Source organism: Gorilla gorilla, chromosome X (genome assembly GCF_029281585.2).
Source record: "Gorilla gorilla gorilla isolate KB3781 chromosome X, NHGRI_mGorGor1-v2.1_pri, whole genome shotgun sequence".
NCBI classification, from domain to species: Eukaryota; Metazoa; Chordata; class Mammalia; order Primates; family Hominidae; genus Gorilla; species Gorilla gorilla.
This window is the reverse complement of record NC_073247.2, coordinates 120,102,530-120,115,595: the sequence shown is the minus strand read 5'-3', so window position 1 is coordinate 120,115,595 and position 13,066 is coordinate 120,102,530. Positions and strand designations below refer to the sequence as shown.

Genomic DNA, 13,066 nt, shown 5'->3' with positions numbered 1-13,066 from the left:
AATGGATGAAACATGAAAGGTATTCCAGGAAAATGGAATAATAATAAATAGACTTCTATGACTAGAGGGGGTGACAGGTGGACTTACAATGGTAGGTTGAGCCTAATTTTGAGTGCCCTTAAATATCATGCTTAAATTTTGAACTTTGTGGGTAATGGGGAGCTATCAAAGGCTTTTGAGTGAAGACAGAACAATCACATCCAAGTTTTAGAAGCATATCTTTTTATCTTCTCCAATGATACTTCTCACTTTCTCCTTTTGACTGCAGTTATCTCCTGTATCAAGCTTTTGGTTTCCTGAGTGCAAGGAACATGTTTTCTAAATATTTGTCTTTTTTCCATAGTGCCCAACACAGTGCCTTTATACATAGCAGGTGTGCATTAAAGATTGTCTAGCAAGCACACAGCAGGCCAGTACACAGCAGGCACTCAATAAATACTTGCTGAGTAAATGAATAAATGTAATCATTGCAATGCTAGTTATAACTCTACTTCCCCCTCCTACTTTGGAAAGCATATAAGAATGCAAATGAGTAGGAGTGACTCAATTACAGAAAGAAACATGAATCCCCTCTTAATTTTCTGAAAAATTAAGGGGAAGAATTTGTATTTTGACTATTATTACTAACAATTATTTTTGACACACATCATAACTGAATTTGTCACACAAGTGTGCCATGATGCTACTTGTAGGGTTTTCAGACAAAACAGATGACACTCAGTTAAATTTGAATTGCAGATAAATAACAAATATATCTTAAGTATAAGTATATCCCCAAATATTGCATGGAACATATACTAATTTGGGACATACTCATACTAAAAAGTTACTTGTGGTTTTTCTGAAATTCAAGCTTAATGTGCATCCTGTATGTTTATTTGCTAAATCTGAGTATTCCTCACGTGCTCCCTATGACTAGCCTTGGGAAGTGTTGTTCTTTCATAGCTACTCAGTAAATTCGTACTAACAGAGGAAAAAGAGGCTTCTATTTTAAGAACATTATGGGCAACATTTAGTTTGCCTGTTTGTGTGTTAAGCATTTGCTTGTTGGATTTACTTTAAGGTCTAACTGGGTAGTACTATATCTCCTCAGGCCCTGGTTCATACTGGCTGGCTAGAGCTTTTCAAGTGAAACCTGACATGCCTGTTCCTCTTCTACCCCTGATGCCATCAGTTGTTTTTATCTATGGTGTGAACACAGTTGAGCAGATGTTGGAGGGAAATGGCTTCCTGAAATATTCAGAAATGTCTGGTGTCAGCTTCTTCCTTAAAATAAAGTATAGGTGACAAGTCCCACATGGTAGGAAGCCAGCTCCCACAGATCACTTCCTTCTCTTCTCAGAGTCTTTCATTCATAAACTCATAGGGAGCTGTTCTTAAAAGGCAAATGCACATTAAACATGGGACAGAACCCAGCTTGGTTTAATGTGTGTTTGAATGTGTGTGTGTGTTTGTGTATGTGTGTGTGTGCCCGTGTGTGTGTATGTTCACATTTCAATGCAAAGGTTTTAGGTTTTGTTTTAGAATTGCTCAAAGTAAAGCCAGATTCTCTGTATTATTAGCAAGAAGTTCATAAACGTAGGGTGATGCTAAACAGGGCCTAGTTTAAGGGAAGAGCTCTAAGATTTTGAGCCAAACCTGGGTCTGAATTTATGCTGCTCCCTAGCTGACTGACCTTGGGAAGGCAAACTAACCCCTTGAAGCATCAGTTTTTTTATCTGTAAAATGATAATGGTAATAGTGCCTACCTCATAGTGGAGGTGGAACAGTTCAGTGAGATAACAAAAGTGAACTACTTAATTAGGCACATAACAGATGCTCACGGTAGCCATTATTGTGAATGTGGCCCCAGGATAGGTCTGATCTAGCCAAAGAGGCCTCAGAATTTCTGGACCCTGAGGCCACTGGCAGGGAATGAAGATTATATATATATATACCTCAGCATCTTGTATTATTTTTCTCTTTTAGATGTTTGGCTCTCTTCACTTTGTCACTTAACTAGCAAATGATACCAACTGTCTGAAACTCAGGATTTTTTTTAATCTGGAAAATGGTCATATGAAAAATAATTCATTTCAAAAGTAGTTATAAGAATTATATATGAAGGTTATTTAGAAAATGTACACACAGTACAAATAATATTGTGAAGTAAGTAGAGTAATATTGATGAAAAGTACCCCCAAATAGGCACCTGTCAACACTCATCTTTTTTTTCCTGACTTTTTAAGTTTCAGGCCAATTCCTGGAACTAGTGGCAGCAGTTCCAATAAAAAACAACAACAACAAAAACAAAAAACAAAATGAAACAAAACAAAAAAACAAGAGTCACACAGTTGAATGTATCTGGTTTCTTATCCCCACTCTGATACTTAACTTTCTATGTTGAAAAAGTCACTTAACAGCTGAGTTTTCATTTCCTCGTCTTTAAAATGGGAATTAGTCATTGAATGAGAACCTATTAGGCATCCACATGCACAGTACTAGAGACTGTAATTGTAAATAATACCAGCTGACATAGATTGAGCGTATTCTCAATATACCAAGAACTTGACAAAGAGCATCATCTTATTTAACCTCACTAAACCCTATAAAGTAAAATATCCCTATTTTATAGTTCAGGAAATTGAGGCTTAAAGGATTTCCATTGATTTGTCTTATAGTGAATCCACGATCTTCATCTCAAAGGAACCTAATGTCTAGGAGGGTAGGTGAAGATATAAATAAATCATTGTAATGTTGCATATGTGTCTATGTCTCTACACACACACATACATCTAAAATATCTATTTCAGATTTATGGTGGAAAATCAAATGAGATTTTATGTGAAAGACATTTTGAAGAAACCTGAAGTTATTAAAAGGGGATAGTTTTATTATGCTGTGTGAAACCAGGAATGAGCAGCCATTTCAACAACCATTTACTGTGCTAATTCAAGACAAATTTATTATATTCCAAGGACTGTCTTGTTTTGCACTGTGCAGAGTATTAACAGAGCTAACGTCTTTACAGGACCACACCTTCTTTCTTCTGAGACATAGTCACAATCCTAAAACCGATGTATTTCTTTAACCCCACCAGAGTCAATCATTCATTGATCCTACTACCTTTCTACTGCCCCTTGCCCACCGCCTGTGCTCAGTTCCTTCCACAGGAAACCTAGATCCTATGGTCCATAATCATAATCACTTCTTTCCATATACCCTTGACTCCCTTGCCCCTCTTTTCCTTTATCATCCTCACCTAGCAGACCCCAACCTTGATTAAATCCAACTCTTCCTCTAATCTTCATATGTATCCACGTGGCTGGACAAGTCTACCGAAAACCTCACAATATTGATAACTGATGATCGTTTAAGTCCATGACCACCAAATTCAAGTGGGCCCTTAGAGCTGCCTTGCAGTCCTGCCACATTTCCCTAGTTCATGCCTTCTCCTTGCTCTCCTAACTGATCATGTCACACCTTATTTCTCCACAAACCTCCAGTAACTCCTTCATGTTCTTATTCTCAGTTGATAACCTTGATTCTTGTTTCACTGAGAGGAAAAAATAAGTATGTTGAAGAGAATGTCTGCATGCTTCCATTACCACATCAACTACCCTACCTGCATCTGTATCTATGTATTCTGCCTTCCCACCTGTCACTGTGGATGAACTTTCAATTCTTTTACCTAAGGGCATTCCATCAACTTCTGTATTAGATACCATCCTCTCTTGTACACTTAAAGTCATCCCCAACAATTTTTCCATCTCTCTCCTGTGTCAACACATATTCCCTCAAACTACTAATATATTTCAATATCTCCAATCTTAACAAAAAAATTAAACATACTTCTTACCCCATGTCCCTCTCTGGCTACAGTGCCATTTCTTCCATTCCCAATACCCCTTTAGATAATTGGCTATCCTGGATTACTCCAGTTCCTCACTTCCCACTCTCTATTGAACCCCTTGCAATCTGGCTTTTAGCCACACTAAGCCACTGAAATTTATCTGGTACAGATCACCACATTGCTAAATCCATTGGTATGTTTTCATATCTTGTCTTACTTGACCTGTCAACAATTTAAGTTTATCACTTTTTTTCCTCCTTGCTTTCCAGGACCCCTCTGGTTGTTGATTCTTTACTCATCTCACTGGCTACTCCCTCTCAGATTCCTTCTCAAGTACCTCCTCATGTTCTCTTAACACTGACATGCTTCAGTGCTTAATTCTAGGGTGTATTCTCTCCCCTTTATCTACCTTCACTCCCTTGGTAATCTCATCTACTTTGCAGGCTTTTTGTTTTTTTAGACAGGGTCTCACTCTGTCACTCAGGCTGGGTGCAGTGGCACGATCAGCCTCAAACTCCTGGGCTCCAGTGATCCTCCTGCCTCAGCCTCCTGAGTAGCTGGGACTACAGGCACATGCCATCACACCTGTCTAATTTTTTTGTAGAGATGGGGTATCACCATGTTGCCCAGGCTGGTCTCGAACTCCTCGGCTCAAGCGATCCCCCGCCTTGGCTTCCCAAAGTGCTGGGATTACAAATTACAGACACAAGCCACCACACCTAACCCCTTGGCTTTATATAGCAATGATAGCAGAGATGGTGATCTCCAGATAAACCATGTTCTCTCCTACTCTCCATGTTGTTAGGTTTTCCAGTATGTCTGGTTCTTTTTAAAGAGAATATGAACACAAGAGATGTATCACTTCCAGTAATGGGGAATTAAGAGCAGTTACTAGGATCTGAGATAGCGGAGTTGCTAGACAAAAGCAGCTTGGAAATCCAAGTCACCTTTGGAGAAGGCCACTAAGAGGAGCTGCTTGTGTCTTATTGGATTATGACTCTATAAATTGCCTTGGGCAGTATGGCCATTTTCACGATACTGATTCTTCCTACCCATGAGCATGGAATATTCTTCCATTTGTTTGTATCCTCTTTTATTTCATTGAGCAGTGGTTTGTAGTTCTCCTTGAAGAGGTCCTTCACGTCCCTTGTAAGTTGGATTCCTGGGTATTTTATTCTCTTTGAAGCAATTGTGAATGGGAGTTCACTCATGATTTGGCTCTCTGTTTGTCTGTTATCGGTGTATAAGAATGCTTGTGATTTTTGTACATTGATTTTGTATCCTGAGACTTTGCTGAAGTTGCTTATCAGCTTAAGGAGATTTTGGGCTGAGACGATGGGGTTTTCTAGATATACAATCATGCCAGCTGCAAACAGGGACAATTTGACTTCCTCTTTTCCTAATTGAATACCCTTTATTTCCTTCTCCTGCCTAATTGCCCTGGCCAGAACTTCCAACACTATGTTGAATAGGAGTGGTGAGAGAGGGCATCCCTGTCTTGTGCCAGTTTTCAAAGGGAATGCTTCCAGTTTTTGCCCATTCATTATGATACTGGCTGTGGGTTTGTCATAGATAGCTCTTATTATTTTGAGATACGTCCCATCAGTACCTAATTTATTGAGAGTTTTTAGCATGAAGTGTTGTTGAATTTTGTCAAAGGCCTTTTCTGCATCTATTGAGATAATCATGTGGTTTTTGTCTTTGGTTCGGTTTATATGCTGGATTACATTTATTGATTTGCATATATTGAATCAGCCTTGCATCCCAGGGATGAAGCCCTCTTGATCGTGGTGGATAACAAGGTAATTTATAGATTCAATGCCATCCCCATCAAGCTACCAATGACTTTCTTCACAGAATTGGAAAAAACTACTTTAAAGTTCATATGGAACCAAAAAAGAGCCCGCATCGCCAAGTCAATCCTAAGCCAAAAGAACAAAGCTGGAGGCATCATGCTACCTGACTTCAAACTATACTACAAGGCTACAGTAACCAAAACAGCATGGTACTGGTACCAAAACAGAGATATAGATCAATGGAACAGAACAGAGCCCTCAGAAATAACGCCGCATATCTACAACTATCTGATCTTTGACAAACCTGAGAAAAACAAGCAACGGGGAAAGGATTCCCTATTTAATAAATGGTGCTGGGAAAACTGGCTAGCCATATGTAGAAAGCTGAAACTGGATCCCTTCCTTACACCTTATACAAAAATTAATTCAAGATGGATTAAAGACTGAAACGTTAGACCTAAAACCATAAAAACCCTAGAAGAAAACCTAGGCATTACCATTCAGGATTATGACAAGAGTGAGAAATCAAACTTTGTGTGCTAAACCATTGCGATCTTAAGTTTGTTACCACAACGTAGTCAAGTCTATACTGACTAAGGCATCTCCCTCGAATTCCAGACTTCCATAGCCAGCTACTCAACTCCTCCATTTGAATATCTTATACACATCTCAAAACCAGAATTCCTGATGCTTCCCAAGCAAGCTTCTCCAACAGTTTTCTCCATCTGAATAAATGGCAATTGCATCCTTGTAGTTGCCTAGTACAGAAACTTTGGAGTCATTCTTGACTTCTCCCTTTCAGTCACATCCCACATCCAATCCATCAGCAAATCCTAGCAGCTCTACCTTTAAAACATACCTAGAATCATTTTACTTCTGTCAGACTCTATAACTGCCTCTCTGTTATAAACCCATCATCCTGCTGAACTACCGCAACAGCCTCCTAGGTGGCCTTTCTGCTTCTGTGCTTGCCCCACTACAGTTCACATGGCAGCTTGAGTAATCCTCCTTAAAAAGTAAATCAACTGGTGTCACTCATATGTTCCAAGCCCTTCAGTGGATTTCCAGGGGCAAAGCTCTTACATTGGTCTATGAAATCTTCTATGATCTGGCTCTTGCTCCAACTCTGGCTTTACCATGTATCCCATCCCCCTATTCACTGAACTCCAGGCTTCTGGCCTCCTTGCTGTAGCCAAAACATCAAGCATATTCTCTCATTTACTGCCTTTGCACTTGCTGTTCCCTTTGCCTAGAATACTCTTTCCTCAGATATTCACATAACTCATTCCTTCATCTTCTATAGCAGTGTTTCTCAAACATTATGTGCATCAGAATCACCTGAAGGGCTTGTTAAAACATAGATTTCTGAGCCCCACCCTAAAGTTTATGATTCAGTGGATCGTGGAGGAGACAAGAATTTGCAACTCTAACAATTTCCCAGGACTGGATGATTCTGGGCCAAGGACTGTGCTTTGAAAAACACTGTTTTCTGCTCAGAAGTCCCCTTATAAGCAAGGCCTTCTCTGACTTCCTTATATAAAATAACAACCTAACCCCAACACTTCCTACCCTCTTACCCAATTTAGTTTCCTCCATAATACAGATCAACTGACAAATATGTATGTAATATTCATTTACTGTTTGTCTTCCCTCTAAATTTTAAACACCATGAAAACAAGGACTTGGTTTCACTTATGGCTGTATGATACTGCCACTATCACCCATCTCTAACGCAGTGCCTAGTACATAGTAGGCACTTAATAAATATTTGTTGAATGAATGGTGAGAATAAAATTATACACAGCCAGTCTTCTGTGACCTAAGCTTCTGGAGAAAATTGCTCACAAAGATAACTGGCCTTTGCAATCCAATCACTTCAGCTAAGCCTCTGTTACTTCCTATCTTGCTTCCTGGGTTACCTTTTGCATCATTGTCATCCTTGCCAACCCCCATGCAAGAAAGCACTGGTCATGCCTAGAAAAGCCTATTGGTTGGTGGTAGAGGCACTGTGATGTAACTCTTTATTTCAGGAGACCCAGGAGAAAGGAAGAATCCCAACTGATGCTGATCTCTAACACTTGTAACTCAATTGTTCTGAGAGCAATTATTTCACAGCCCTTCACTGAATATCTGCTGTGACAGGGCTGCAGAGAAGCATAAGACATGGTCCTGATCCCAGTCTGATGGCAGAATCAAATTGAGTAAAATACTGCAAAACTCCATCAGCAAAGAGAAGAGAGTAAGAACTGCTCCTGAAATTGCTGAGAGGGAGGCAGAGTATAAGGGTGTCTTCACCAAAAAGATGGTTGAGCTGGGTTTAAAAGAATGAATAGAAGTTTTGTTTGTGGTAAAGGGAGTAGGAAAACATTTTAGACATAGGAACCAGCATCAGCAAAAGGATAGATGTGTGGAGTAGAGATTATATTTAAAATATTTAGCAATATTTAGGGTTATGGTTTAGCAAACCCTAACCTTTAACCCTAATTGCTAAATATTTTTAGCATTTAAAAATAATTTTGGAGGCCGATGTGGGAGGATCACTTCAGGCCAGGAGTTCGAGATCAGCCTGGCCAACATGGCGAAACCCCGTCTCTACTAAAAATACAAAAATTAGCTGGGTGTGGTGGCAGGTGCCTGTAATCCCAGCTACTTGGGAAGCTGAGGCAGAGAATGGCTTGAACCTGGGAGGCGGAGGCTGCAGTAAGCCCAGGTCGCACCACTGCACTCCAACCTGGGTGACAGAGTGATACTCCATCTCAAAAAAAAGTTAAGTGAGTGCAGTGATTCTCTGAAATGAGAAATAACTCGTGGTGGTGATCTGGGGGAAAAAAGTACAATCTTCCCTTTATTTACTAGGCATTTTTATTCAGTAACAATAAAACCATGAAAAATTCATTTCAATGTGTAAAATGTGATTATGTTCTTGATTCAGATAATTACATATACAGACATCAACAAATCCAAATGGACATCCTGACCAAGCAAAGTGAACATCAGCTATAGACAAACTGGCATGATCATACCAGTGCACAGCACTTGATAAGGAGCTCCAGAGAGAGACCAGAATGTTGCAAAAAATGCTGAGTAGTCTAGTATAGCTAATGTTAATATAATAATAATAGCTGACACTTAGTGCATACTATAAGCCAGGTACTATGTTTTGCATGCTTAATCTTATTGAGTCCTCCAATCAAACTCTATACAGTAAATACTGTTGCCATCCTCATTTTACAGATAGGAAAATTGGGTTTCAGAGAGATAAAGTCACTTGCCTAAGTTCATCCAACTCAGAAATATTAGAGCTGGGATTTAAACCTGTACAGACTGACTCCAGAACTTATATTCCTAATTAAGGGATACTGCCTCAGATATTGGCTAGAACATAGTTTTGCCCCTTAACACTGTGGTTTTATACAAAGGAGTAAAATAAATTGACTTTTCCCTTATAAACGTTATGGTCTGGATGAGGAAACAAGACTCTCAGCTATGCAACCTTAGGAACATTGCAAAGACTCTCCCATAACAACGTAAGACACTTACCCAGTGAATGGGACTTAGTGAGTATTGTGGTTCACCGAAGCTGAAGTGGTTATGGAAAATATAGAACTTGAATTTGGCCTTGAGAGGTACGGAACAGCAGGAAGAATATTGCATTATGTTCAGAAGTGTTAGAATCCACTTGTTAACGGTGTGACCCAAGCCAAAATAATCTTCTTCAGTGTTATCATCTGTAAAATGGGTGATTTGGATTAGACGAATACTTCTTAACAAAAGTACACCCCAGGAGGTATTTTGGAACTTGTGAGGCCATTTGTGATTGTCAAAATGATCAGGGAGTCAGGGACACTTACTAGGTGGCTGCCAGGAATGACGGGTGTTCTGAATACTATGCATCCTGAAGGATAGAGAAGACCTCTGGATATTCATGGAGATGAAAACTCTGTTTATAATTATTTAAGTCTAGAACATAACCACATTTTACATATTGAAATGAAGTTTTTCATGGTTTTCTTGTTACAAATAAAACTGCCCAGTAAATAAACGGAAGATTGTACTTCCTGCCCCCCACCCACGATCATCACCATGAGTTGTTTATCATTTGAGAGAATCACTGCACTTACTAATAGCAACTGCATTCATGATACTTGAATCATCAATACTACATCCCAGTGTCATTCTGTGTCAGCAGCCTGTTACATTCATAGTAATTCTCTATAGAGCTGTTGGCCTCTGACTACCACTTCATGACATCTTCTAATACAGCCATGTATGAGCTTTTATATATTGAAATACATATCTCTTTATTATAAATTACTTTTCTTCTTTTTTTTCTTTGCAATACAGTTAGGGCATAATATGTGCTTTTAAAATTTTTGCTTAATTAGGAGATATACCTAATGCTAAATGACGAGTTAATGGGTGCAGCACACCAACATGGCACATGTATACATATGTAACAAACCTGCACGTTGTGCACATGTACCCTAAAACTTAAAGTATAATAATAATAAGATTTAAAAAATTTTTTTTGCTTACATTTTTATTATAACTTATTCCTATGAATTTATTTTTAGGATAGCAAGGGAGAGTAATAATTATAATAAAAATAATAAAGTACTGCTCGGATAGAGTTAAGAACCACTGTATTAGATGATCTCCCAAAGCCTTTCCAGTTTTAATTTTCTTGGGTATAAGATGGGCTTGATCTTGAGAGAAAAGGGAGAGCATTCCAAGGTGGAAATGACACCAGCCACATGGCCTGGTCAAGCAGGGGGTGGAGTGTCCCCAGACAAGCCAGGATAAGGCAGAGGCTTCTCAGGTCTAGTCTGGTCATGTTCCCTGGAAGCCTGCCTTCACTCCTCCCACCTCACTGTAATTGAAGACTCCTGGGGAAACTGCCAGGGCTGGCATTACAGGAAATTGCCTTGTGGCCAACAGGGCTTCTCTGGTTACCTTCCTCAGTGACAAAGGACAGTGATGATTTCCTGTCTGTTAGCTGAGTGTCTTTGCCTCCTTGTTCTGACGAGTTCCTAAGAAACCTTAGCTTCTGATTCTTATGGTTTTGTTCAGCTCCTGCTATTGTTTTTTTTACCCTGTCTTATCCGGTTCCCTTGCTTCCAGCCTCTTTGCTCCATGCTTGAGGGGTCTGGAAATTTTTCATCTACTATAGACCAATTTTATGGAACACTCAAACAGACATTGTTTGGAAGTAGGCCATAGTTCCAAATAGATGCCATTTCAACTTTGGCAACACCTGTCAAGTTCTCTTCCTTGAAGGGGATGACTTTTATCACTTAATATTATGTATTATTTTGTATTCTTAATAATTATATGTGCTTGTTGAAGACTGCTTAGAAAACACAGAAATGTATGGAGAAGGAAATACAAATTATCCATAATACCAAGAAATATAGTACTCAACATTAGACAAGGGTAGCATAGGTGAAGATAAAATTCAATGCTGCTCTCTCAGTTCTCTCTTGTATTCCAGCCCCTAGCTTCCTCCTGCCAGAGTACCTCTTGATCTCACCCTTATTAAAACTTGCCTGTCCTATATTCCATAAAATGGAAGGTAAACTGGAAAGTGTGCAATAACACTTACCATGTCAAGGGCTTATAAGAGAGATAAAATATAACATATAAGGAAGGTGTTTGGAATCTAAAATAGTAATATTTTGTCATAGCTTTGCCATCTTTACCTTATTACCAAGGTGTTGTGATGATAAACTGTTGTGGGAATGTCTAAAGAGATAAGAGACCATCTGAGAAATTTACAGTGCTCTCTAGGAATTAGGAAAAGGCACACAGTACACAGAGGCAAGAATGATTAAGTGTGAGGTCAGCTCATAAATATGCCTTTCTCTTTGGAAAAAACATCCAACATTAAACAAAAAAGTTGGATGGTACTAAATCCATCCCAGAGATAAAGTTCTTGTTACAGATAACAGTTAGAATTTATGTTTTGCTTTTTTCCCAAGGTGTATATGGTCAGAATGGCAGTTTTTCTCATTGTTGAGTCCTTGTATTGAGGTTCTGGTAGACAAAGGACTTAGAAAACACTAAGGCTTAAGGGTTAAGGTCAAGACTTTGGAGTTAGTCAGACCCGAGTTCAAATCCTAACTCCATTAATACAGTCACCAAAAATTCCTTGAGTGTCATCCATGGTTTTAGACATTGGAGATGCAGTGTTGGACAAAACAATGAAGTCCCTACTTACATGAAGCTTACATTCTAGTAGGAGTAAACAGAATGTCTAACGATGAAAAGGTAATGAAATGATATGATTGGAAGTAACAGGAGACTCAGCAATGGCCTCTCTGAGAATGGACAATTGAACTGAGACCTGAGTGATGAAAAGAGGCCAGGATTTTTAAAAAATATCTAGGAGAAGAACATTGCAGAAAAAAGTAACAGCGAGGGCAGAGGCCCTGAGGCAGGAACAGACTTGATGTTTTTAATGAACAGAATGAACGCCCTCCTGTGTGACTGAAGCAGAGTGAGCCAGAGAGAAAGGAGATGAGGTTGGTGAGGATCAGTTCATGTCAGGTCATGTGGGGGCCTTGCAGAAATTCAGCTAGCAATCATCACCATCAATCAGAGGAGTGGGAAAAATGAAGTTAGAGAGCTTGGGGGGTACTGTAAAATACCAACTGAGGAATTTGGATCTGACTAACTGGGCATGGGAGTGCCACTGTAAGGTGTGAATTGTGTGCTGAAATGGAGTTTGAGGAGAACAATTCCGAGAGCAGAGTACAAGGTAGCCATTTTCATTTGTCACTACATATCTAGCACTTGAATTTCACTCAAGTTATCTGCTACAGCTACTTCTTTACCAATGAGTGCAAATCCATAAGTCACTGGACACCTGTTTTCACAGGAATATGTCTAGAGTCTATTTCCAGCCCCCAAGTAAAGATATTCTGTTGTATATTGTGCCTGGAATTTCTACCAGTGAGGAGGTGTCTAAAGCAAAGTTGCCAAACCGGCTATTTATTTGATGAGGTATAGACCTGAACTAAAAGGATGCTAGCTTAAGTTTAGTTTTTATTTCATTTGACTACTGACAACATCAGATAAGATCATTAAGCCGCAATAGATTTACTTGGTAAAGAAGCTAAGAGTTAGGTTTGCTGGGACAACATTGCTTCTTGGTTCACATGGTTATTAACTTTTTCCTTTTTTTAATAGGGAGAGAAGTTTTATGGAAAGCCATGTGGGGGCCAGGACTGCAGTGGGAGCTGTCAGTGTTTTCCTGAGAAAGGAGCGAGAGTAAGTTGCTTATTTCATTGTTGAAAGACAAATAGTTGCATGGGAGCTGTTATCTGTTTTCTTTAGAAATAAACTGCTTAGAATTTACTCTTATGACCTCATGGAACAAGCAAAGTGATGAGGACCAGCTGGAAGGAGCTTTGCTAACTAATGATAGTCAGAGTTAGAT

General features: G+C 39.2%; 1 protein-coding gene across 10 annotated transcripts in view; it reads left to right on the top strand.

Annotated features, from left to right (window-relative positions):
• The window catches only part of COL4A6 (collagen type IV alpha 6 chain), a 286,626-nt gene that overhangs the window by 118,108 nt on the left and 155,452 nt on the right, over nucleotides 1-13,066 (top strand). For all 10 annotated transcript variants that reach the window (XM_055376253.2, XM_063702815.1, XM_055376250.2 and 7 more), the window contains exon 3: nucleotides 12,817-12,897. In XM_055376253.2, coding sequence (XP_055232228.1) covers nucleotides 12,817-12,897 — 81 coding nt within the window. The remainder of the gene's footprint in view (nucleotides 1-12,816; nucleotides 12,898-13,066) is intronic.